The following is a 27,617-nucleotide window of genomic DNA, read 5'->3' on the forward strand; positions in this document are numbered from 1 at the left end:
AAACTTTATAATGTATATCCACAATAATGACATGTACCCTTCTTTATTGATCAAGCCATTAACATTTGACAACCCATGGGAAAGGCATGGTTCCCATTTCCCAGGCAAGAAAGCAGAAAGTCAGTGTGTCCTTGGTTAGGATTCAGAACCAGAATTCACTATGTAGAACTAATGAGCAAAGCCACCTCATACAGGCTTTGTGATTCTAACTTGCTTCTGCTCCGAAGAAACACTGCATCTGTGAGGACTGCATCTTTTCTACTTGTGTAAAGCCATGCTGAGCACACTCAAAGGTAAGCCACAATGCACAAGAAAGCTTTCTTTTGCAGGCTTAGTTCTATTATACAACATCTGTCCAAGTTGACTCTTGTCACAAAAGGTCTCATGACAAATATCGCATATGGAGCTTCATTTTAACAAATGCCATTCCCATTCCAGGAAATTTCATAGATTGTGATGAGTTTTCAGATCAGAGGCTACTAAAAATATCAACACCTTCCAAGAATGTGGGCAAAAGTTGAACCTGGATTTGAAACAAAAGAAAAGTTTCTTTTATAAAAGTACCACAGAACAAGATTGCACTGGTTTCTGTCCAGATAAGGAAGTCTTTGCCCATCTCAGGTTTAGAGGTTGCCTTGAGAAAAGAGGGCAATATGAAATTCACACATCTATACGTGACATGAAGTAGTTGCTGGCAGCATAAAGCTTAGCTTCTAGTAACATACAGGAGTTCCCACAAAACTATGTGAAAATCTAGACAACTGACTTCTTGCCTAGATTTATGTCAACATGACACAAGCTAGAATCATTTGCAAAGTTTGTCAATTGAGAAAAGCCCTCCATTAAAATTTGTCTGTAGGCAAATTCATAGTGGCGCCCATGGTGGATGGTACCAACCTGAGAAGGTGATGCTGGAGTGTATAAGTGAACTGAGCAAACCTTGAGGAATAATCTAGTAAACAATATTCCTCCATGGTCTCTGCTTCAGTTCTTGTCTCTAGGTTCCTGGCCTGAAACCCAATAGAATGATTTGAGAATTATAAGATGGCCCTCCCCAGCTCAATGGCGTTTGATCATCGTATTTTATTGCAGCAATAGAAACTCTAAGACACCTGGCACCCCATCCAACCCCCCACACACAAAGAATAATAGTGCTAAAAAACAGTAGAATTAAACAAAATGAATAAAACCACAGAACCTGGCAAATCATTATGGTCATTCAAGGTACATAAAATGTACTCATATATGCATTTTAAAAACAAAAAAATAAAATAACAAATATTGTCTGCCCTGGTGGAGCTCTGCCAAAGTCCCCTCTGTCAGATGTTGCCTAACTTGTCACCCCACTCTCTGTCTTGTTTTCCCTAGGACTTCAAGGTTTGCTGGTTTAAAACAGATTACTTGCACACAAACTTTAGGTTCAAGGTCTACTTTTGGTAAATCCAACTTATGACAAGTGCTTCCCTAAATTATATGACAAAGCTAACTCAGTACAATTCTAAAAAATGGAGAAATCAATCAGTACTATTTGACATTTTGCTGTTTATTAATTCTTCTCTGACATCATGTAGGGGATTAATTTTTTTTATTAATTTATTCTTGTTACATCTCAATGTTTATCCCATCCCTTGTATCCTCCCATTCCTCCCCCCCCCCATTTTCCCATTATTCCCCTCCCCTATGACTGTTCCTGAGGGGGATTATGTCCCCCTATATATTCTCATAGGGTATCAAGTCTCTTCTTGGCTACTTGCTGTCCTTCCTCTGAGTGCCACCAGGTCTCCCCCTCCAGGGGATTAATTTAATATGTAATCAACAAGCAGAATTTTCAACTGCAAAAGACCTGATGCTTTTTCCAAAGGGTATCTTTCCTGAGCATCACATCAACAAAACAGCATATTACTATTAGGACAAATTACTTAGAAAACAGAGGCAGGGAAAGAATTGGTACAGTGACAGGTAGGAAAGTGGTATTTCTTTAAGAAACAACAAAAGATGAAATTCTGGGATTTAAAAGATGGTTGCTATGACAAGTGGAAGAATAGAACTGGCTTGATGGAAAGAAATTGGGCATTTATGCAAAAAATCAAGATGCTTTAAAGAGAACACAGTGCCCTTGAAAATATCTCTCAAAGCACTTCTGCCTTAGGGTACAGGCACATACCAGAAGATTTCAGTTTTAGTGTTTGCAGGTATTTAATACAAGAACATTTCTGAAATGTTTCTAAATTGAATTTGTGCAAATGCAGGTTATTTTAGCTATGGCAAGGAAGGAGACTATGAACAGCAAAGGTTTTCAGTACTTAATTTCCACAGTTTAATATTTCAAAAGATAATTATGTAGACTCATTTTTTCAAAGATGAGACGTTACAAAAAACACTTTAGTGAGTTTTCCTGGTTCTTGGTAGAAGTATATGGTATAGAAAAAGCCAAGCATCATTTAGTTGAAACTCACTGAAGATTAACGAGTGACTTAAACGGGCTTTTTAAAAATCTTATATGCTTCTGGAAAACTGTCCTTGATAATTAATCTAGATTCCATAACAGGAAGATTAGGATGGTCATCTTGAATAATAAACAAAATTAATCCATGAGATAGATGATCCTATTGATATCAAAAGTTTACTTACTTGAAATTTAAACTCTGAAATGTGACATTTCATAATAAAAGTTTACGCATATTACTTATTAGAAATAAAATGTCTACATCCCCAAGAATACAAATGATATTATATATTTTCTTATGAACTGACCACCATTGGAGGAAGGAGGGGGCAAATATTTTTCAGTTCCCACCCTTAGCTTCAACATTCAGTAGTCATATTCTATATTACATGAATTTCATCATAATGTCTATACAATTTACAGTAAAAAGAGAATAGCAGTGTCCTGGCTATCAGCACAAATTGCTTTGTGCTACCTAGAGGTTTGTCATTGATATAAATTCTCTTTAAAGACAATATATTAAAAAGAATACTAAATGGACATACATGGAAATGACAAATATATATATATATATATATAGATATATATATATATATATATATATAGAGAGAGAGAGAGAGAGAGAGAGAGAGAGAGACTTTGATATACATACATGCAAAAGGAACACAAGTGACTTTCTTGTCTATTTCTATATCTAGTATATAACTTTAAAATAATAACATAAATTGTAAGTAAAATAGTATAAATCTCTACATAGAGATATGCATAAATATACATATAGATATAAAAAAGCAGCAAGCTTATTTATAATTATAGTGACATTGTCTCAAATAAAGAATTGTTCAAGCATTAAGCAGCTCAATTCTTGACATATCTTTAAATATCATCTGCCTAGAATATGCCTTGACAGTAAAAATCTCTTGAAGAAAAGGTTCTGTAAAATTAAATTTCACACACACACACACACACACACATACACACACACATATATATAATATATGTAGTTCAACATGGAGTCCAACTGAAATTGGACACAATATAAACACACACATACACACACACATATATATATACTAAATTATATATAACTTAATGTATAACTAATAATTTATAATTTAATAATTTTATATATATATATATATATATACTAAAATTAGTAAGTTCTTGATAGGAGAACATTTTCATTATTCTGTAGGACTCATTAAGAGTTTAAGTTCTACCAAACTAGTATATTGATATCAGAATTTCTTATTTTTAATTAGGTTTGAGTGTGTACCTACGTGTGGGTATGTGCATGTGAGTGCTGGTGCCCAAGGAGGTCAGAGATGTTAGATCTGCCTGATGCTAGCTAGAATCACTGGCAGTTGAGACCCCCTCAACATGGGTGCAGGAACCAAGCAGTTCCCACTCTTAACTCCTGAGTCATCCCTCCAGAGTCCCTCATGCTGGGATTTATGTTAATGTATTAAGAAGCTTTGTGACAATTCTATTAGGATTAAAATGAAATGTTTACCAATCTATAAATCCAGTCCAGTACTTCTCTTGGATTTCTTTGGAGACAGTGAGTCTGTAGGCTTTTGAAAGGATCGAGCTAATTTCACTTTTGGTGGTAGAATGGTAAGATTTGGGGGAGGAGGAAAGCCTTGCAGATTAAACAGTTATAGATTATTAAAAGAAATTCATTCTTTGCACTTATTGGCCTCCCTAGGTTCCAGATTGAATGTATTATCCCTGAGATCACGTGAAATTCATTTGAACCAAATGTTTATTCATTTGCTCTTCTTTAATTGTCTTCCTTTTTCCTCTGACCACAGCACTGAAATTTCATTTCATTTCATCCTTTCAGAATCAACTACTTAAAGGTAAACTAAAAGGTGGAAGGCAGTTTCAAGCCTGGGGTGTATGTTTTATTAATGTACTAAGGTCAGGCTTGCTTAGTGGTTCATTTCAGGGGAACTAGGCATGAAGAATGAAACAAGAAATTTATTCTTTAGGTTTTCAGTCACCACGCAGAGAAGATCAACTTAGAGAACTCTTTGTCTGCTTTTTAATGTTTGATAAAAGCCGTAGTAACTTGGAACAATGGTGTACAGCTGACAGGTAAGAACTGTCAGTAAGTACCAGGCTAAAGAAAGGTTTTCTGCTCTGTTCCCCCCCCCCCTTTTTTTTATGGAGAGTGGTAGGTCATGGGTGTGTTTTCAATGGGGTCATCAAAGTATCTATAGTTATTACAAAAGTATCATCCGTGGAATGTTTCCAGGCATGGCATGGCTACTGTGTCACTCAAAAACTGTAAACTGCTTTAAGTATCAACAGGAGACCACATTGAAACCATTCATTTTTATGTCGTCGAGTTGGGGAGGGGTTCACCAAACCTTGTTCATCCCTAAGGATTTATAAACAGTTAACAGTTGCTAGAGGAGAGAGCTCATGAGGACATCCCACATTCCAGAATATGTAGTCAGTTGAAGGTTGCTGTGGGAGGAGGTGATTTCACAAGCTTCCTTAATCTTTACAACAGTGCTATAAGAAATAATGTTATCGTTGTTTTATTGATGAATCATCTAAATCAGAGAAATTGGGGACAGTGGCAGCCAGTTTTTCGATTGGTGGAATGAATGTACCTGAGATGATAAAAATTACAAAGATTTCATTGAGCTCAAAAAGGATTTCAGCAGTGGTTGCTTGGCCCTATTTCTGGAGATCGTAGCAACATAATACATGCCAACAGGAGCATGTAAAAAAGAATGTTTATACGTCATTGTGGTCAGCCACCTCATGCCTGACGACCTCATGGGAGTCAGAAAGCAAGAAGCCAGTGTCCAATCTCTTCCAGGATCATGCTTTCAGTGACTTAAAACCTCTAGTTATTCCTTATTTTTAATAACTGAATAGTATTCCATAGTGTAAATGTACCACAGTTTCTTTATCCATTCTTCTACTGAGGGACATTTAGGCTATTTCCATGTTCTGGCTATTATGAATAAGGCTGCCATGAACATGGTTGAGCATATGTCCCTGTTGTGTGGTGAAGCATTTTCTGGGTATATTCCAAGGAGCGGAATAACTGGGTCTTGAGGAAGCCCTATTGCCAGTTTTCTGAGATAGCGCCAGATAGATTTCCAAAGTGGTTGTACCAGTTTGCATTCACGAAATTTGTGGACAAATGGATTGAACTAGAAATGATCATGATGAGTGAGTTCACCCAGAAGCAGAAAGAGTCAAATGGTATATACTCACTTATATCTGGACACTAGCCCAAGGGGCATGTCCCATGAAAGTCTTCACTTACCAGGAAAGTGGGTCAGAGGGGAGGACTTCCTATTGGGACTTTAGGTGAGAGAAGCATGGGAGAATGGGGAAATAGAAGGATCCAGAGGGTCCTAGAAACCTACAAAAAGAACATTATGATGGGCAGATCTGGGCCCAGGGGTCCTGCTCAAACTATAGCAATATGTGCAGTAAACTTTGAACCCCTACCCAGATCGAGCCAATGGACAGGACATTCTCCACCGCTGAGTGGAGAGTCGGGTCTGACTTTCACACGAACTCTGCTGCCCCATATTTGACCACATCCCCTTGATGGGGAGGCCTGGTGACACTCAGAGGAAGGATAGCAGGCCACCAAGAAGAGACTTGATACCCTATGAGCATATACAGGGGGAGGAAGTCCCCCTCAGTCACAGTCATAGGGAGGGGAGTAAGGGAAAAGCGAGAAGGAGGGAGGAATGGGAGAATACAAGGGATGGACTAACAATTGAGATGTAATATGAATAAATTAATAAAATATAAAAATATTTTTTAAAAACCTCTAGCTAGACAGTGGAATATTCCCTGCCCCCCAAGTAGCAGTATCAGAATTGATCAATGTCTTTAACACATGGACTTTTGGGGGACATTCTAGATCTGTCAGGTTTGAATGTAGGATGTCAGTCTATGGGTTTATATGTTTGAAAACATAGTCCCCAGATAGTGGCATTGCTTTCAGGGTCATTAGAAGCTTTCTATGCATAAGGCTTAATTGTTGCCTATAGGGTTGCACAGGTGGAAGTTGAGAATTATATGCCAGCTCTGCTTCTAATCTGGATTTCTGATTTCCGAATACTATCTAGGTTCCTACAACCACAGACAAAAATGCTCTAGCCATCATCCTTTCCTCGCCATGGTAGATGATATCCTCTGAACTGTAAGCTAAGCTAAAATCTTTCCCCCTTTACTTGTTTGTACGGTTACAGACACCATCGCAAGTTGCTCAAATATCACAGAAGACATTCCAGAGTTGGTATTCTAAAGTGAGGAGTCTTTCTTCTTAGCCACTAGGTTTGCTGTTAGCAAATGAGTGCTCTCATCTTATCAGCATCCTATTATTGGCTCATTTCCATCCTCTTTAAGTTTGTCTCCAGTGCTACTGTCAAATTTCCTATCAAAATTGCTGCAAACAAATAGAAAGCAGCTAAAGAAGGGCAAAGCAATAAGCATGCATTACCTTATTCTCTTGTCTTCCACTTTTTTCAAATATTCATCTCTCTTTAGGACTCCCAGGATCATTTCCTTCTCATGATCTAATAAAAATGACAGATTGATGAACTCCGAGTTCTTAGACATGGTATTTCAGCAGCAGCTCTGTGTAGCAATGGTTGAATTCTCCACAAGGTAAATGGGTGTCTACTATTGGTAAGGCTCTCCTGGCCAACCTAGTGTCCCAGCTCTTCTGTTTAAATAGTTTTTCACAAGGTCTCTGCAGATTTGCCGACAGGCACTGGGTAGTCTTTCACATTACAGAGAAAATGTGTTCTATGGAGATAACCATCCATGAACATCATTATTGTTTGAACTAAAGAAAAAAATCTCTCCAGCCTTTGCTGTGGTCTACAGTCAGCAGCTAAGACTCATTAATGATGTGGAAATTTGATCTGTCCAAAAGCTTCAAGCAGGAATCAATTCTTCTGGGCGCAGAATGTAGAAAACACTGAAATGGTGGGAAAAACAAAACAAAAGTGAGGAAAGATAAAGTAGGCCATATCACACAACGCACTTGTTCAACTATTTAGTTTTTCAAATATTAGTGTACTGAGCTCAAACACAACTTTAAAATTAATAAAATACGTGGACTGTGTTCTATATGCATGTGCATGCACACATGCGTGTGTGTGTGCATGTGTGTGTGTAGTACTGTTCTGAATTCTAGATAATCACCGGAAGTGTTGGAACCCATCCCTTTCAGCTACAAGGACCAACCATGCTGAAAACAGATGGACTTAGACTACTCTTGGCAACATAAGAAGCTCACCAGGCTCTAGACCATATCTTTAACCTTAGTTTTGAACCTGGATTCTCTGTGCATAACCTCCTAAGAATGACAATTTTTACAGTTGTTTACCAGATTTGGGGATTGCTACCTTCCTAAGACACTATCTCTCAGGTTCCCTTCCTACCTATAGACTCCAAGCTACATAGATTCATTGGCTCTTGCCAGGCTCCTAGACGTAAGTAAATATTTATTCAAAGGCCATTAGGGGACAGTCTAGCCATGAGGTCAAACCAACCCAAAAATGTTAGTTGATTCAAAAGAATAGGACCTTTTCCAGAGACTCCTTTACTTTTAAGAGCCACTATGTGTCTTTTGTATTCAGTGTGCACCAACCCGAACTTTGCTGTAATGACTCCAAATTGAAAATGGTTCTTACAGACCAAGAAGTAGCACCATTTGAGGAAATGTCCCAGATCTCTCCAGACTGTATGTATTGGAGGATTTTTACCAATCTGAAAAGACCATTGGACTGTGGGGATTAGAAATGAACAGGAAACAGCAAAGTCAAGGACAAGAGAGGCCCTACAGTAAAAGCAATGCTTGGCATTTTCTACCAGTGTCAGCTGCTGTTTCCCCAGATAAAGTACACAATTTGCTTTTCCATCCTTGTGTGTCTCATCTGGCTTTAAGATGAAATGAAAGAAATAAATTGGAAATTCACTGACTGAATACATCATCCTTATAGTTCAGGTTCACTCGCAATATACTTTATGCTTAAAATGTCAGATTTAATATGTCCTACATGCATATTTTACAGAATGTATTTTTTTAAAAAATATTAAAGGAGTTGGAAATGTCTGAATAAACAAATAGTTATGCATGAATCAACCAGCAGATACCAGCCTGCACTCTCAAAATGTACAAGTTCGTCGTGGGAGAGAATAAAGTAAGAGAAGGCTGACGAGTAGCTAAAGGGCTTGCTACCTTGGCATCTGAGTTTGGTCCCAAGGACCAACATGGTGGAAGGAGTGAACTGACTCCAGAAAGTTGACCTCTACATGCCCACATTGCATGCAGCCACATACCCACTCATCAAATAAACAAATACATGTAAAATGGATAAATGAAGGGAAGAAAACTGTGGAAGTTACAGGAAGCAGGAGAACTTAAAGAATTTAACAGAAACAAAATTGTATCGACAGAACTTAATTAACAATAAGATCCTTTTTTTACTGTTGCTCTGCAGTACAGCTTGAGATCAGGTATGGAGATTCCTCCGGAGGATCTTTTATTGTATAGGATTGTTTTTGCTATTCTGGGCTTTTTGTTTCTCCATATGAAGTTGAGAATTGTTCTTTCAATATCTTCAAAATATTTTGTAGGTATTTTGATAGAGATTGCGTTGAATCTGTAAATTGCTTTTGGTAAGATGGCCATTTTTACTATGTTGATTCTCCCGATCCCCGAACAAGGTAAATCCCTCCATCTTCTCATGTCATCTTCAATCTCTTTCTTCAGAGGTTTAAAGTTTTTTTTTTTTTTTAATAAGTCCTTCACTTGCTTGGTTAGAGTTACTCCTAGATATTTTATATTGTTTGTGGCTATCGTGAAGGGAGTAGTTTTCCTCATTTCTTCTTCTGCCTGTTTGTCATTTGTATACAGGAAAGCTACTGACTTTTTTGAGTTTATTTTGTATCCTGCCAATTTGCTGAAGGTGTTTATCAGCTGTAGGAGTTCTCTGGTGGAATTTTGGGGGTCACTTATAGACACTATCATATCTTCTGCAAATAGGGATAATTTGACTTCTTCCTTTCCCGTTTGGATCCCCGTGATCTCCTTTTGATGTCTAATTGCTCTGGCTAGAACTTCAAGAACTATATTGAAGAGATATAGGGACAGAGGGCAGCCTTGTCTGGTTCCCGATTTTAGAGGGATTTCCTTGAGTATCTCTCCATTTAATTTAATGTTGGCTGTTGGTTTGCTGTATATAGCCTTTATTATGTTTAGATAAGTGCCTTGTATTCCCGATCTCTCCCGAACTGTAAACATAAATGGGTGTTGGATTTTGTCAAATGCTTTTTCTGCATCTAAAGAGATGATCATGTGTTTTTTCTCTTTCAGTTTGTTTATGTGGTGGATTACATTGATGGATTTCTGTATGTTAAACCATCCCTGCATGCCTGGAATGAATCCTACCTGGTCATGGTGAATGATGTCTTTTATATGCTGTTGTATTCGCTTTGCGAGTATTTTGTTGAGTATTTTTGCATCAATGTTCATAAGAGAAATTGGTCTGAAATTCTCTTTTTTTGTTGGGTCTTTGTGGGGTTTAGGTATCAATGTGACTGTGGCCTCATAGAAGGAATTTGGTAATATTCTGTCCATTTCTATCTTTTGGAATAGCTTGAATAATATCGGTATTAGCTCCTCTTTGAAGGACTGGTAGAATTCTGTGCTGAAACCATCTGGCCCTGGCCTAATGGGAGGAAAGAGAGGAAGGGCTAACAATCTAGATGTAATATGAATAAATTAATAAAAAAGAATAAAAACCCAAGGAAAAAAAAGAAAGAAAAATTAAGCAAAAAGAAGTAAAGTTTAAAATTAAAAAAAAAAAAAAAAACCAATAAGATCCTTTTGCCCATATATGGACTGATAGGTTAACACACTAGTACCTGGGTTGGTGTATAAGTGATGACCAAAGAGATCATAAATAATAAAAACTTCAACGAGGAAGTCAGGATATTCCCTCTGAAAGTCAGGACCAGACTGTGATTATAATTTAGTAAGACAGAATCTTACTGAAGATCCTGAAGGAACACAGGGTGGAAGAAAGAAAACAGTGGGTCTGGCCATAGATAAGGGAGACTACAGGAGATATATGCCCCTCCCATCAGGAAAGAAGCACCTGGCCTCTTAAGTGGGAACAGCTTGCTACCTGAAACACGCATTCCATGCTCAGTGAAGGCACCTCTGTCTAGGAAACTTTCTCATCATTAACCACTATAATAATATAGCTAACGCCCCCTACTCGACTTTCATTTTCTTCTAGATCCTTATTATATTAAGAACGCCCATTGAGTTCCTCCTTTAAAAATGAATGTTCTAGTCTTGTATGAAGAGGCCTCTGTACTTGGGTTCATTTAAAACAAGATCTCATCCACTTGTTCACTGTGTGCTAGCGAAATTGATTTTTCTGAGCATTTGCACTGAGGACTGAACTGGGGTGCAGTTAGTTGGCCTAACTATGTGCCAGTTTATGAAACCCCTCTCCAGCTAGATTATAGCTCTGCTTTTGGAATTCTTTACCATCAACGCCCTTTAACAAAGTGAGAAAATGAGTTATCTATTCTCATCCTTTTCCTTAAACACACAACGAACACTAGTCAGATTAAGAGGGATAACTTCATTTTACTTTATTCCTACTTCCTTATATAAATAGAGCTCTGGTTTACACTTTTCAAATGTAGATTACTCGCTATGCGGTGAATAGCCTTGAAGAACTTGGCTAAGCTCTTCAGCTTGGGACATTGGTTACTTGAGACATATCATTGACTCTGGGGATCATCAAAAAAAGTAGCAGCTAAGGGGGAGACCACTGGGAGTTAGACCATGCTCCAGTGAGTGTGTGGATAACTCAATGGGGACTTTTTTTCACTTTTACTTTATTTTTTTGAGGGGAGGAGGTCACAAGGGTCAGGGGCAGCCATGGAAGGCTGAGAAGTGAATGTGAACAGGGTGCATGTTGTGAAATTTCCAATGAATCAACAAAAATATGTCTAAAAGGTTCCAGTAATAATTACCACAGCTTCAAATAGACACATGAGGTTTTTAAACTATTTGTTTTTTTTAAATAATACACAGTAAGAAATAACCAGGACAAATAATGTCTGAGTAAAAAAGAAAAAAGAAATAGTATGTCTTAGAATATCTACTAGCCATTTTATCTAAAAAAAAACAATCCTCATCTCTCTCTCTCTCTCTCTCTCTCTCTCTCTCTCTCTCTCTCTCTCTGTCTGTCTCTCTCTCCCTCTCTCTCTCCGTGTGTGTGTGTGTGTGTGTGTGTGTGTGTGTGTGTGTGTGTGTGTGTACACCATGTGGGTATCCTTATAGGCCAGGAGAAGGTGTTGTATGCCCTGGCATTAGAGTTACAGGTGGTTGTGATCCTCCTTACTTGGGTGCTGGGAACAGAGCTTCAGTTGTCTGAAACAGCAATAAGTACTAAGTGCTCTTAATCTCCATGTCATCCCTTCAGCCTCTTTATTAATTGTTCTAAATGGACCTTTAAAGCAGAAGGCTTATGACTGTTCTCTTAGTATGAAACTAATAAAAAATAAAACCAATCTCGTTTGTCTGTTTCTGTGTAAAAAATTTAAGAGCCAGACAGATTTTCAACATGATTAGAGTGATGTTTAGAATACTGGCCAATAGCGTGTGTGAAGTTTACTTATAGGGACTTCAACTAGATCATTTACAGGCAACACTAATTAGAGTACTATAAAAATTCACACAAAGGGCTTGGGAAAAGAAGAAAAACTAACACAGAAAAAAAAAAAAAAAAACAAGGTTGGGAGCAAGAGAGCAGCTCTTTCTTTCCTTTTGCTTTTTGTTTATTCTTCTCTCATATACTACATCTCTACTGCAGTTTCTCTTCTTTACCTCCCCCCACCGGGCCCTCCACTCACTCCCCTTTTTCCCCTCAGAAAAGAGCAGGGCTCCAAGGGATATCAAGCAAACATGGCATAACAAGCTACAATAAGACCAGGCACATACCATCAAATCAAGGCAGTAGGAGAAAAAGGGTCCCTAAGGCAGGCAAAAGAGTCAGGGACAGCCCCTGCCCCCACTATTAGGAATCCCACAAGAACACCAAGCTACCCAGCCATATCATATATGCAGAGGATGTAGGTCGGACCCAGACAGGTGAGAGCTAAAAGGTAGATGCTATGGAAATGCAGATATTTTTGTTTTCAGCCGAACAATTTCTTCCCTTGTGAACAAGTCTATTTGGAACATCATCTATCAGTGAAGTATCTCAGATTTCTTCCCCTTTTTTTTTTTTTTTTTTTTTTTTTTTTGGCTAAGATTAAGTGTATCCACAGCCTTGCGACTGCTGGGATAACAAGACTTTGTCATTGCATCCAGGCTATAAACTTTGTGCTGATGGTTCAAGAGCAGCACTCTCAAGAAACTCTATAATTGCTAAACTTGAATAACAAACAAGCCTTATATTCCCCTCATGAAATAAAACATATTATCTCAAATTTTCAGAAGACAAAGCTGAAGTAACTTCCCAAGGGCAACCAGTTAAGTTACTAACTTGGTAAAGTATGCCTTTTGAAACTACATTTATCTTCTAAACCCTTAAATTTAACTGCTTCTGAGTACCTCCATGGAACAGCAGTAGCTCACAAGATGGTTTTGGACAGGCTATGGTATTTTCCCGAGTGCTTTAGTCTAATAAACCATGTGACTGAGTCTGGGAATATAATTTAGTAGTAGAGTGCTTGCCTACCATATGGAAGGCCAAGGCTTTAATTTATGGTATGCAACAACCAACAACAAAACATGATCTCTGGAGGTTTCTACATATTTAAACCAGGTATAGTGATACAAATCTGTAATCAAAGATCTAGAGAGGCTGGAACAGGAGAATTCTGGATTTGAGGGAAGCCTAGGCTTCATAGTGAAACCATGCCTTTGAAAAAAACCCAGCCAAGTGGTGGTAGCACATCTTCAATCCCAGCACCCAGAGACAAGTGAATCTCTTTGTGTTCAAGGCCAGCCTGGTCTACAGAGTGAGTTCCAGGACAGCCAGGGGTACACAGAGAAACCCTGTCTCAAAAAGAAAAGAACAAAACAAAAACTCTGGATATACAGAGTTAAGCCAACTTAAAAATGTTTTCATTCATAGAACATCATGTGTACTAGCTCAGTTTTGGAAAATAAAGTTGACATATTTGGTTATGTTGGCATAGGACGTTTTAATATTAATAAAGAGAAGACCATTTCTTTCTTTAAAATATTTTTCAGAAGAAAAGCAAAATAATAAATTCAAGATATACTTGAAAGAAAAAATAGAAGATACACTTACATTATAGCATGATTATCAATGATGTAAATCTTGAAATGATTTACACTTACCACAATGTCATTGTAATATTTTAAATTAGGTGTTCAAAATATATCAACACATTAATAGTTGAAAATAGGAAGACAGTGCTAGGGATGTAGCTCAGTACTAGAGGGCCTGCCAATCATTCACAAGACCCTAGGTTCCATCCCTTAACATTTAAAACAACAAACAAAGAGAAAATTAGGAAGATAATTATGAGTTTAGATGCCTATGAAATTTATACAATATAACAGATATGTAAATATGTGATATATGACAATGCAGATGACAAAATAAATAATAATGCAAATAATACTAAACTTAGATTGTCTCGGGCTAAAGAAGGAATGAAGAAATTTATTTACATATTCATTATTTTGGACATGTTCATATAACAATATATTATTTTTTATATAAACCTTTGAAGAAGTAATAAAATTTCTCCCATTAGTAGGAAAAGAAGGAAGCCATAAATAACTTTGAAATTTGATCCAAGAAGAATCCAGGATTAATTAAAAAAATAAAAAAATAAAAAATAAAATAAAATAAAAAAGAATCCAGGTGATACTGCAGCAATAGGGAAATGGGTATGTGCTGAGTTTCAGAAATATTAGGAGTTATGTGACTCATATACCAGTCCACCAGAGTTCTCGGTCTCCATTCTTATCCCTTGAAATGGGATTCCCACATATAGACATTTTTACACTTATCACCCTCTTTCTGAAAACAATCCCTAATACTTGCCCTCGCACTCAGGGACCATAATAATCTAGGTTCCTCCTACCTTAGATATAAGGCCTTTTATTTATTGCAGATTTATATCATACAGATGGACTAAATTTGTGTATTGATATGTTGGTGGTCATAAGCTTATAGTTCTTTGACTATTAATAGTAATGCTACTTTTCCCCTACTTGCGCATTGTAAACAGACATAAGTTCTAAAATATCACAATAACGGACCATTAGTAACTAACAAGATAACTGTTAAACGTTTGCTCTTACACGAGCTTCTTGTCTACGCATGGGCAGTGGCATGAGTACTGGAGCACTCTTCTGCGCATGCGCTTCCACTCCTCCGCGCATAACGTTCATATTGCAAAGATTCTGGGCCATGCTCATGCTAGTTAAGTGCTCTATTACTCTGATATGCACTCTAAACCTTATTTCCTTTACTCTTAAAAGTCTAAATGGTTTAATATCATTTGCAAACCTTTCACAATTTGGTCCTTGACTACCCCTCTCTCATATATCTATTTTCTAGGCCACATTCAATATTTCATTCCTCCAAGGAAGCCGTAACTTTGTTTTTGTTTTGTCTTGTTGTTTTTGTTTTTGTTTTCTGGTGAGTCAAAGACATGAAAGAAAAAAAAATAGAACTAGTTGAGATAAGAAAGGAGATCTGTGGTAGCAGGAAGAAAACAACACAAGGTAAGGGATGGTAAATATGATAAAAATGAATTACATAGAAGGAAATGTCATAATTAAATCCATTATTGTGTAGAATTAATATATGCTAATAGAAATGTGAGAAGGAAGTCATGACCTTTCTTACCTTTGGCTCTTCCTACTTGCTTGCTTAGGACTGTTTACTAGTTTCTAAAGATGCCCCATTATAATCCCCAGAACCTATAAATATATTATCTTATATATCAAAAGAGAATTTGCATATTGGATTAATTAAATCAAAGAGTCTGAAGTGGCAAAATTAGTGTAGATTATATAGTGGATTCTTCATAAACCACGGCATCATCACAAAAGGATGTGATGGTACACACCTGTTAATTACAGCATTAAATATACGGAAGCAGATGGATCACAAGTTCAAGGCCAGCTTGCACAACTTAGTGAGAATCTCAAAATGTAATGAAACTCATTACTTTCTATGCAAAATTTCAAACTAATGAAATACATTTTTAAATAATCATTTCTGGAACTACGTCAATTATGTAAGGCGATATAAGACACCAGGAAAAATCATCTGTATGAACAAAAATTACAAATTTGAAATCTTCTACTGGATGTAGTTCAGTTATAAACCAACCTGCCCAGCATATGTAAGCCTCTTGGTTTTATCACTGGTATCACAAGTAAAAGAAGGGGAACACAAATATTAGAGTAAGAAAATTAGTTTTGATAGGACCGAAGTTGGAGTGATGGGTTTTGAATAACTTCATGAATGAGAAGTAAGATAAAATGTTCTGGAAAAATGCCCCAAATAAACCCTGGAATATATGGCACTTCATTCTGAGAAAGGACAATCGTCTATATTAAATGCACTGCAGTGCTACTGGACTTACAGTGGGGTGTACTAAAACTACTTATAGTGCCCCCTTAGCACGGATGTCCATCACTTTCACATGGTATCTAAGCCCTAAAGAAAAGCCTCTGGAAGGTCTCTTCCTGTTTCACCTCACATGAACTAGCTCACAGAAACTAATGCATTTGTCTAAAGGAAAATTTAGAACTGGATCTAGACACACACACACACACACACACACACACACACACACAGAGAGAGAGAGAGAGAGACACACACACACACTCACACACCCCTGTCATTCTAGGTACGAGGGAGACTGATAGGAGGATCACAAATTTAAGAGCTTCCTGGGCAATTTAGTAAGAGTCTTTTAAAATAAAAGGCACACTATATTTTGGTCATATTCTTTCCCCTCACCTACATCCTCCTGGATCCTTCCCTAACCCAATTTTATGTTCTTTATCTTAAAAAATAAAACTAAAGCAAAGCACAAACAAATAAACATGGAGTCCATTTAGTGTTGGCTACAGGACGCATGCCCTGCTGTGCCATTGAAATACTCAATGTTACTCCATTGAAAAAAAAACTGATTTTCCCTTTCCAGCAGTCATCCGTTGCAGAGAACTTCTTGGTTAGGATTAGGACCTTGATTTCCCTTCCCCTTCTCTGTGATGAGATTTTTGTCTGGCTTAAACATGTACAGGTCTTTGTACATGCTGTCACAATCTCTGCAAATTTCTCTGTGCATCACCCCTGTTATGTTAGAAAAATGCTGCTTCTTGGGAGAGGCCACAGTATATAATCAAAATATATTGTATTAAAATTGTAAAATATTAAATAAAAAGGGGGTGTCTGGAAATATAATTTAGTGGTAGAGAAACTGCAGCAGGTCCAGAACTGGATCAAAACTCAAACAAACAAAACCCAAGAAGTGGTGGTCTAAATCTAAGAAGACAAGACTTAAGTTGAAATCTGGAAAGAAAACCTGCCAACAAGAAAGATTTCCTACCCATTGTTTCACTGTAACACCTTTGATAATAAAATATGCCTTTATACTCCTGAGACCCCCCCCCCCAAAACATGGGCATTTGTGACCTAAATCCCCTATATTTTCTCCAGAGCCAGCCTTTAATTAATCTGCTTATTCCACCCACTTCTCTGTCCTGGCTTTTCCCTAGGAATACAAACCTTCAGTGCCATTAATACCTTATAACATGTAGTTAACAAAGCAGTGACCCAAATTTCCTTGGAAACATTCCATTACCTCAAAATATAATGTGTACACTTACTCTGTCATGGCCCCATTATCGATTGGTCAGCAACCAAGTTCCTCAAATCATAGTGGCTCAAAACAAAATAAACATCAATAAGTTTTAGTTGTGTGTGTTGAACAGGTTTGAGAGGATACAACTCATTTGTGTCTCTCTCAAGGCTTTTTGTCAGATGGCAACTGAGGTTACAGTCATTTGAAATGTTTGCTAGCTTTTCGTTGGAACGAAGAAGTGAATTTATACCATGATTCTCCAATCATTGTTAATACAGAATCAATACAAATGTAAGCACTTTTAATTGTATAATGAAAAGCTACCAAGGTATAAAGCACTCAGTCATTGAGGGTATCAATATAAGAGGTTTTTACACAGAGGTACACGAATCTGTGAAAAGGCAGTTTGGTTATAAGAAATAGAAATTCTTTGAAATCCAAATATCAGTCAACAATATTATGGGTATTGTGAGAAAACTAATTGTATAACTCGTGAACTCATGAAAGGGCATTAGATCAAGAGCTAATGTTTTCAGTGCAGGTCCTGACATGTAAAACTAAAGACTTCATACACTTGTATATGCCCTATAATTTGTAATAGAGGCTCATAAGCCCTTTCTGCAAACAGTTGAAGCTTATATAATCAGTGAACAACATTCTTCTACCTTGACAATACATGTTCTAATATCAAAAAGAGAGTGTTTCAGAGGTTCCTAACCCTTCATCATCAAATAGCTTACAGTCTACAGAGTATGCAAGAATAGCTATTTAGAAGACAGGAGGCTTTGAGTGCTCTCTCAGATATGCTGAGAATGAACAAGCTGTAAGTTTCTGTGTCTTGTTTTTCATATTTAAGTGAAAATAGTGCACAACATCCCAATTGTGTTAAAAATTCACATGCATGCATGTAGCTATTATAAAGGTCAATTGTATAAACTAAGCCAAAATACTAAATCTATGTGTGAATGAATCCATTATGAATGTTTTAATATCTTCTTCATTTTTTCCTATATTATGCTTTTACAACGAGTACACATTACTTATATAAATTACCAATGAAACTCATTTCTATCAAAAATAATATTATAGCCATTTTAGCTCAGCTTCATTTCTCATGTGCATGTATCAACTAGTTATCCTGTTCAGTCATAAAGCAGGAAAAGACTATTTTGCTGACATTTCAGGTCAATCTGGTTTTTTTTAAACATAATGTTCTATCCACTTACACTTTAAAAATGTAAATTAGGGGAGCTAGTTGCAAAGCGTAGACATGTTCGTGCAATAGACACGTGCAAAATCTTATATCGGAAACTGTTCTTGGTGTGAAGAAATGTGTACATGAAAAAAGCATGGGTCCTAGACTGAAGAGCCTTGTCTTTTCCTAATGGATCTAGAGAAAAACAGAAAGATCCATACATGATAGCACAGAAATAACAAGAAAGAGAATTGTAATTTTAGGTTACAAAGACAGGGTGCGAGAAATTCCCAAGAAAACACACCCAGTTCAGGAAGGGGAAAACCAACAGTTTCTATTCAACATTTGCTATTCAAAGAGATAGCTCTGACTTCAGCATTTTCTAAACCTCTCTTTGGGAATATTCTCTTGTAAACACAGCGAAAGGAGGCTGTTTGGCCAAGCCTATGGGGCCCAGCTCTATGCAAACAGAGCAGCTCTGCTTTCTGCTTTCTCTGTTCTGTTAAGTTAGATCCCTGATAGGATTTAATTGAGGAAGCAATGACCTTGCAAAGTCAAAGAGCATTCCTGTGCTGTCAGGATGTGGAGTGCTTTTAAACCAAGGAATAAAACAGATTCCTATTTTAGACTTGTGTTTTGAAAGACCAGCACTCCTTAATGATTGGTTGAAGGACCAGTCAGGCAAAACATGAGTGGGCCCTTGAAGAGTACCAGGCAGCAATTAGCAACTGAATCTCTGTTATGGGAAGGGAAATGAGGACCATTGTTGAGATATATGGGAATAGTTGCAACAAGACCCTGTGACTAGCTATGTGTGGGTGGTGGACAAGAGGGAATAAAATGGCTCTGAGATTTCCCATGGGAGATGCAAAGGTTCTTACATTTTAATGTACATAAGAACATCTAAGAGTTTTGTACATAAGTAGGTTTGTCTAGGTTTGTACATTCAACCTTCAGGGATTGTGATCTAACAGAGCACGTGGAAAACATAAAGATGCCGATGTTGAACATGATGTTAACAGAGTTAGGGACTTGATGACAAGAAAAAATGAGAAAGAAGAAGACTTAGTTTTAGTTCAGACCTGAGGTCACTGTGCTTTTGAAGCAAACATCAGCAAATATCTGTTGGGAATTTGAAATATGGAACTTCTAATCATATTCGTAGATTAGTGATATTTTATTGGGCAGCACTAGGGTCTAGATAGTGGGTGGTAGCTAAATATAAGCCAAACATAAGATTATTCACAGGGAAAGAAAAGAGCCAAGGATGGAGCCATAATGATTAACAATATTTAAAGAGTGGATGGAGCAGCAGGTACCCGTAAATGCACCACTTGGTTGATAAAGGTACAAGATCAGGCATTCTAGGCCAACTTGTGCTACACAGTAAGACCAGCCTGTACTATGCTAAGACAACTTGTACACATTTCATATATGCCCTCCTATGTCATCTACCATTTTGTCATATTTGCTTTAAAATATTTTAAACTTTTAGTATGGAAATTTTTGAGATGGATACAATGGGTAAAACTTGTACTCTCAACACCAAGAAGGTGGAGATGAGAGTATCAGCTGTTCAGGGTCATCCTCAGTTACATGCTAAGCTCAAGCCAAGACAGAACTACATTAGATCAGGTCTCAAAATGGATAGAAGGATAAGGATGATGATGAAAAAGACAGCATGTAGATGAATGTATTGAGCTTGGAGTGGTAAGCTTTCACCACTCACAGGTAATGGTACAGACCATTATTACATTTACCTTTCAGCTAATCAATCACACAATCCGTTACAAACACCTCTAGGTGCAGAGTATCACACTATAGCTAGAAAAGGATGTAACTTTTATAAGAGTACAATTAACTCAACCAAATCCAGTGTTATATAGTATTTTACTTAGCCTAACAGCCCAAATTTATTATAATATAAATTAGTATATCCTAGAATTATTTTTTGTTTGTGATCTAATTTTTTTTTCCAAGTCAAATCTTGTGCTTTATTCACCAGGAACATGCTAAATAATCATAGCTACAGATCTTGTTCTAATGAGGATTATTTGGAAGAAAAAATGGATATTAGAATGGGTATCCCCCTTGGGTTTAAAAAGGGAAAAGAAGAGAGCGTTTGCAGTTGGTTAGGAGAACTGAAATTATCATTGACTAACATGAAAGGAAATAATAGTTCAAGAACAACACCTGAGCAAAAGCTGTGTGAGAGAAAAACTATGCTATGAGAGACTACTGGATCTTGGAGACTTACACAAAGCCAATTCAAACAGGGGTACAATGAAGGTTCTTTTCATGTGGTTTAAAATAAGGGAATGTTGGAAAATGAATGGAAGTAAGATGGAAGAGGGAGACACATGTCTGCCTGGAATACTGGCAAGTGTTAAGTATTAAGATAAGGACTGCAGAGATGGATCAACAGTTAAAAGTATTTGCTGTTGTCCTAATAGACAAGCGTTCAGTTCCCAGCACCCACTTCAGGTGGCTTACAACAACCTAAAACTCCAGCTTCAGAGGCCGAGACATCTCCAGCTTTTAAGGACATCTATACTCACATGCACACACCAAACATGTAGACACACACACACACTTACGCATGATCCAAAATAATAAATGTAAATCATTTTAAAGCATTAAAATATGTTAAGACAAGCTGGGACATGCCTGTAATCCCAGCACTCAGGCAGGCAAAGGCAGTTGGATCTCTGTGAGTTTGAGGCCAGCCCAGTCTACAAAGTGAGTCCAGGATAGCCAAGGCTACACAGAGAAATCCTGTCTCAAAAAATGTGTTAAAACAAATCAGTGTTTTAGTGTTAATATGGTCTTCAAGTTCATGGTGTAAGCAGACGTTTTCATGTTCATTTTTTCTGTAAATAAGTAATGTTTTGGAGGAATAGAACAAATTAGCTCCCCAGTTAGCAGCTTTTATGATCTCCTCTACTTCTCTGGCTTTCTTGACCAAAGTAAAATATTTTTATATAATATTTCTCTGTCAATTAATCAGGCAGGCTACATTTATATCAGTAGCCAACATGTACAATACTTAAGAAAACATTGTATAGGAATTTTAATTCACAACATGGCTGTTCTGGCAAGAGATCACTTCTAGGTCTGTGTGATCCAGCTAGGATACAAACATGCATTTATTTCAAGGTGACAGAGGCAAGCAGATCTCCGAGTTCAAGGCCAGCCTGGTATAGAGCAAGTTTCAGATTTAAAAAAAAAAAAAAGAAAAGCTTAGGTCCAGGCATAGTGGGACACGCCTTTAATCCCAGCACTCTGGAGACAGAGACATGCAGATCTCTGAGTTCTAGTAGTGCTGTGCAGGCAGTTCGGTTAAGAGTGAGTTGAAAAGAAGTGCAATGGAGTTCAGTTTGTGGAATTCAGAAGCAGTTTTACCAAGAGAATTTTAGAAAGACAGCTTGAAGACAGAACAAACTAGACACAGATGGTACCAGAAGATGCCAGGGAATGAGAAGGAGACAGATTAGAACAGATTGCTAGAGTTAGTTTGAGGCCAAGCAGAACAATTCAGTGAGAAACTGAGAGAAGCCAGTTTGAACCAGTCAGCTAGGAGAGGAGTTTGAGCCAGTCAGCAACAGCTCAGAAAGAACAAGTAACGATGAACTTATTAAGCAGTGAGTCTCAGAGGCTGAAAACATTCTAGGCCTAGATTAGATGGTATGAAAGCTAGAAACTTCCAGGACTAGGCCTGGGTCAACAAATGATGGCAGTAAGTCTCTGAGATGAGAATTACATCAGGTGAATAAAAGTCACTTTTACAGCTCATAGCAGATTGTCTGTGTTTCTTTTTTTGTTTGTTTTGTTTTGTTTTTTCGAGACAGGGTTTCTCTGTGTAGCCTTGGCCATCCTGGACTCACTTTGTAGACCAGGCTGGCCTTGTCTGTGTTTCTTAAGCACAACTGTAGCTAGGGTTGTCTGAGTCGCACCAGAGATTTTGCTGTCATAAGCTTTGATATACTGTAGCTGCTGCCCTCAGAGTCAATTCCATGTAGGGCAGGGAGGAAGCACTTCCTGTGGTGGCCTAGCAGGACTGCTGTAGTGGTAACAAGGGAAGGGTGTGAAACAAATGGCCATGATTGGTTCAAATATCTCTTGTCAGGCTCTATAAGCAGGCTGGACACACTAGGAAACATTCCCCTCTGCTGCCTCTGGTACGTGAAGCATTAGGCTCAGTAAAGGGCTTTTCTTAAGTGGGTTTTCCTTACCTACTTTCAGCTAGGGAAGCAGAGCTGCTAATATGAAGAAAGAGGCAGAAGAGACAGCAGGATAAAGAGGAAGGTGCAGAGAGCCATGGTAGCAGAAATAACAGAATGATTGGGAGGCCAAGCTAGGAAAGCTGGCTGCTTGACAGATGAAGGAAAGATCCACAGCTGAACAATTTGAGAGCAGACATGGTAGCAAGAGGGGAGGGGGAAGTAGGGGACAAAAGAAGACAGAGCCTGAGCCTGAGCCTGAGCCTGAGCCTGAGCCTGAGCCTGAGCCTGAGCCTGAGCCTGAGCCTGAGCCTGAGACTGAGACTGAAGAAAGAACTGGCTACAAGAAGCCAAAGAACAGAAAAGAAATTGCAGGGCCTGGCCACTGGGAGAGTTCCAAAGAACTGTCAAGCCCTTAGAAAAACAGGTCCCAGACCTCAGGCCATGAGCTATAATACTAGCTGATGCTAATGGCAAATGATTCTTTCACCTCTTAGGCCTACTCAAGAGCTATATAGCACTGGCTACTGTCAAAGCTTGAGAAAGCTCAATTTAGTAGTCTTACCTAAGAAGCTGTATCACCACCTGCCACCAAGGAACCCTGACCTCCCAGGCATATATATAAGAACTGGACCACTTTTGGATTAAGGGTTCTGACACTAGAGGCCTGCACCAAGAGTGTAACATTCAAAGAGCACCAATGTCTATTGCCCTTGACATCTTTGAAGAACTTCTCCCGTTTTGGGTTTTCATATGCATAGCCCAAAAGCCCCTCCGCCAAATGACTATTGACATCCAACACCCTGAATATGCCTTAAATGTGTGTGCGTAACTTGTGAGCTGGTATAAGCAGATGCACTGCCATTCTATCTGGAAGTTCTTTGAGCCACCGTCCAGCAAGAGTTTATCAAGCCTCCCAAAGGACTGAAGATTGCTCTCTGGGAACCTTGAATCCAAGCTTGCAGAGACCAATGTCTAAGCCAAGGAACCACAATGGCCCTGTCGTAGTTTCATTTTCTACTGGTGTGATAAAGCATCAGGGGGAAAAAAAGCAACTTGTGGAGGAAAAGACTTCTCTGCCTTACAATTCCAGGTCAGAGTCCATCATTGACAGAAGTCAAGGCAGGAGCTCAAACAAGAACCCTTGGAGGTCATGAAGGAACAGGGCTTGCTCTCAGGCTCTTGTTCAGCCAGCTTTCTTATACCTCCCAGGACCACCTCTATGCAGGGGTGGTACCACCCACAGTGGACTGAGCCTTCTCCCATCAACCATTAATCAAGAAAATGTCCCCATAGTCCTGCCTACAGGTCAGTCTGATGGAAGCATTTTCTTAAGTGTCCCTCTTCCCAGATGACCCTCACTTATATCAAGTTGACATTAAAAATAACCAACATAGGCCCTTTATGGAAACCCATACATAGTGTTACCATGAAAGCAGATTGTAACTCCAGGAAAATCCTTTATTGTGTAGTGTTAGGGATAAAACACAGGCCCATTCATAGGTCTCCCTGGAAGCTGAATCATCAGTCACCACCAAGGCATCCTAACCTCTAAAAAGCTGAGAATATCAGTCATCAAGTTCTAGTTTGACATTCAACCCCAGAACTGCACTAAACCCGGAGAGGTCTCTTTTTAAATTCAACCCAAAGTTAACTGTCACCTGTCCAGATTGCTATTCTAAAAAAAGGAATTGTCTGCAAATACAGCCAACTTGCTTCCCACATATATTATGAAGCGGTGTAGAATAAGGTGAGATTTCTATTCCTAAAAGATGGCTTTTTACCGTCATCTATACAGAGGGTTGGCAAACATTTTCTAGTAGAGAACAAATGGTAAATATCTCAGACTTTATGGCCAAGGCCCATATGATCATTGTGCTTATGTAAAATTAAGATAACAATCTCTATTACATTTTATTGATAAAAGTTATGAAGTACAAGTCTTTTTTTATTTTCATAACATACATCTACTAGTGAGAGGGTGTGTGATATCTAAGTTAAGGTCCAAATTTAGTAATCTTATTATCAAAATTAATTATGAGGCCTCACCCTAAACTTGAAGTTGTAAGAAGAACCCTCACGGAGATGTGTGTGTGTTTTAGAGACTGAGAACATGGTGGTGCAAAGTTTCTTAATATTTTCTGGGTTAGGTTTCTGCCCTGAAAATAATGACTGAAACTTTGGGTTCTAAAAAAAGATTCACAGACTAACAGACATTTGTTCAAGATTTCTTCAGGATTTGTTATATCTATGCCAGAACAAAATATTCTAAAGTTCAATGAAAATGATGGATAACTAATCTGTACATACGCCACTGAAAAACCCACTGAACTGCACACTTCAAGTGAGTGAACTGTATGCTATATGTGTTTTATCACATCAAACCTCCTTTCTCAGTTTGAGGTCCAAACACTGCTTATAAAAACTTGCTATGGTGCTCCAATAACCACCTCACGTGGGGATTCTCTAGAAGTTCTGAGATCAGATTACATCTCTGTGTGGGCAAAACTAAGGGGCTTAATCCTTGCTTTTCCATCTATATAATATGAAGATAATATGTAATAACATTTACCTGGGTAAAGTAAAAGAAATATCTAATGTAAAATTCCTTCAAAGACCCTGTTATAAATTCATTTTTTTCCATGAAAGGATAGGATTCCACAGACAACAAATGTAAAGCCAAATATGGGGCACCAGAGTTCGTGTGAAAGTCAGTCCCCACTCTCCACTCATGTCCTCTGGATGGGGAGGCCTGGTGGCACTCAGAGGAAGGATAGCAGGCTACCAAGAAGAGACTTGATACCCTATAAGCATATAAAGGGGGAGGAGGTCCCCCTCAATCACAGTCATAGGGGAGGGGAATAAGTGGAAAGCAGGAGGGAGGGAGGAATGGGAGGACACAAGGGATGGGATAACCATTGAGATGTAATATGAATAAATTAATAAAATATATTTTTTTAAAATGTAAATCCAAATAGAAGTAATTATATACTTCAAAATCTCCAGGTGTTTAAAAGTCACATGTTGTATTATATTTTATGCTGCAATGTATCTTTAGCCCTCAGTGATTATATTGCTTTAAGTCCTTTAGCCCTGCAGCTCACAGAAAAGATAATCCTCCCATAGCACTTATATAAAGGAGTTTGTTCCTGTTCTAGGTCTGATTTATAAACACTAACATTCAACCTACACAAGATATCTTTGAGTCGGTTTTATTATTTCTAAATTATAAATAGGGAAACAGTTTACAAGTCGTGAAGCTCGGATTCAAATTACAATTAGCTGCCACTAACAGTGCTATTCCTTTTATTATTGTTGACTTTCCAAGACTTTGGCACATTCTGGAACAATATGGCTAGTTCGTCTCAGTTCACTCAGTGTCAAAGCTGGGGCAGGGACTGCTTCAGCTTCTTTCCCTTCTTCTTGAGTGCACTGATGGAATTATAAAGTTGTCTACTGCAGTGAACTTTAAGCATTGTCATATCATTGTTTTTCTTTCCTTGAAAGATATGCCAAAACTATTCCCAATTTCCTCACATAAAAAGACAGTATAGTGAAGGCTTTCGTGGGACTATACTGTCTTTTTATGTGAGGAAATTGGGAATAGTTTTGGCATATCTTTCAAGGAAAGAAAAACAATGATATGACAATGCTTAAAGTTCACTGCAGACAGAGGGGAAGGCATCCTATTGGGACTCTAAATGAGAGACGCATGGGAGAACAGCAAAATAAAAGGATCCAGAGGGTCCTAGAAATCTACAAGTAGAACAATATGATAGGCAGATTTGGGCCCAGGGGTCCCGCTCAAACTAAGGCACCAGCCAAGGACAATACAGGAGGTAAACTTTAAACCCCTTCCCAGATCTAGCCAATGGTCAGAATATTCTCCACAGTGAGTGGAGAGTGTGATACGACTTTCTCACGTACTCTGGTGCCGCACATTTGACATGTCCCTGGAGGGGGAGACCTGGTGGCACTCAGAGGATGGACAGCAAGTAGCCAAGAAGAGACTTGATACCCTATGAGAATATATAGGGGGAGGTAATCCCCCTCAGGAACAGTCATAAGGGAGGGGAATAATGGGAAAATGGGGGGGGGAGGAATGGGAGGATACAAGGGATGGGATAAACATTGAGATGTAACAAGAATAAATTAATTAAAAAAAAGAGAGAAAAAAAAAGAAAGTAAAAGAAGAAATTTTTAAAATAAAATCTTGACGTTGTAAAAAAAAAAAAAAAAAAAAGACAGTATAGACTGGCAGTGCCAGAAAAACATCCACTTAGTCACTGTGTACTCAATCACCATACCATATTGTACAAATATGGTATACATATATAAACACACATATGTAATTGTAAAGTATGGTATATATGCATATATCATAGTAGATATAATTATCTATGTAACACATAGGTTTCTGTATGTACATATAACATACACACACACCACACACACACACACACACACACACACACATATATATATATCCTATCTTTCATGCTTTGGAAAATACAGATCTATATCAAGGAAATGCACAAAGATTCATTGTTATACATGAAGACACAGCTGAAAAATGAAAGGTGGACAAAGAAATATATATTCATTCACTCCTTTTATACTTGGAAAGGTGCTAACACATGCTTTGTGGGCTATTTAGTGATGGTTTGATATGTGTGTGCATATATATAATATTTATAATTTTGTGACCTGTTAATATTTGCATATTCTTTTGAAGTTGTTTGAAAAATTAAAACAAAAAGCTAATTTGTTCCATCACACATAATTTAGGAAATACCACTGTAAGGCAGTCTTCAATATATTTGTTTTAAATGTATTTCAAGTTCTGCATTCTTTCAACCAATAACAA

General features: G+C 37.9%; 1 protein-coding gene across 2 annotated transcripts in view; it reads right to left on the reverse strand.

The window, feature by feature from the left end:
• The window catches only part of Sytl5 (synaptotagmin like 5), a 94,310-nt gene extending 86,894 nt beyond the window's left edge, over positions 1 to 7,416 (reverse strand). For both annotated transcript variants that reach the window (XM_051141004.1, XM_051141003.1), the window contains exon 1: positions 6,933 to 7,416. In XM_051141004.1, coding sequence (XP_050996961.1) covers positions 6,933 to 7,051 — 119 coding nt within the window. In that variant the 5' untranslated portion in view covers positions 7,052 to 7,416. The remainder of the gene's footprint in view (positions 1 to 6,932) is intronic.
• Between the last annotated feature and the right edge of the window lie 20,201 nt (positions 7,417 to 27,617).

Source organism: Acomys russatus, chromosome X, assembly GCF_903995435.1.
Source record: "Acomys russatus chromosome X, mAcoRus1.1, whole genome shotgun sequence".
NCBI classification, from domain to species: Eukaryota; Metazoa; Chordata; class Mammalia; order Rodentia; family Muridae; genus Acomys; species Acomys russatus.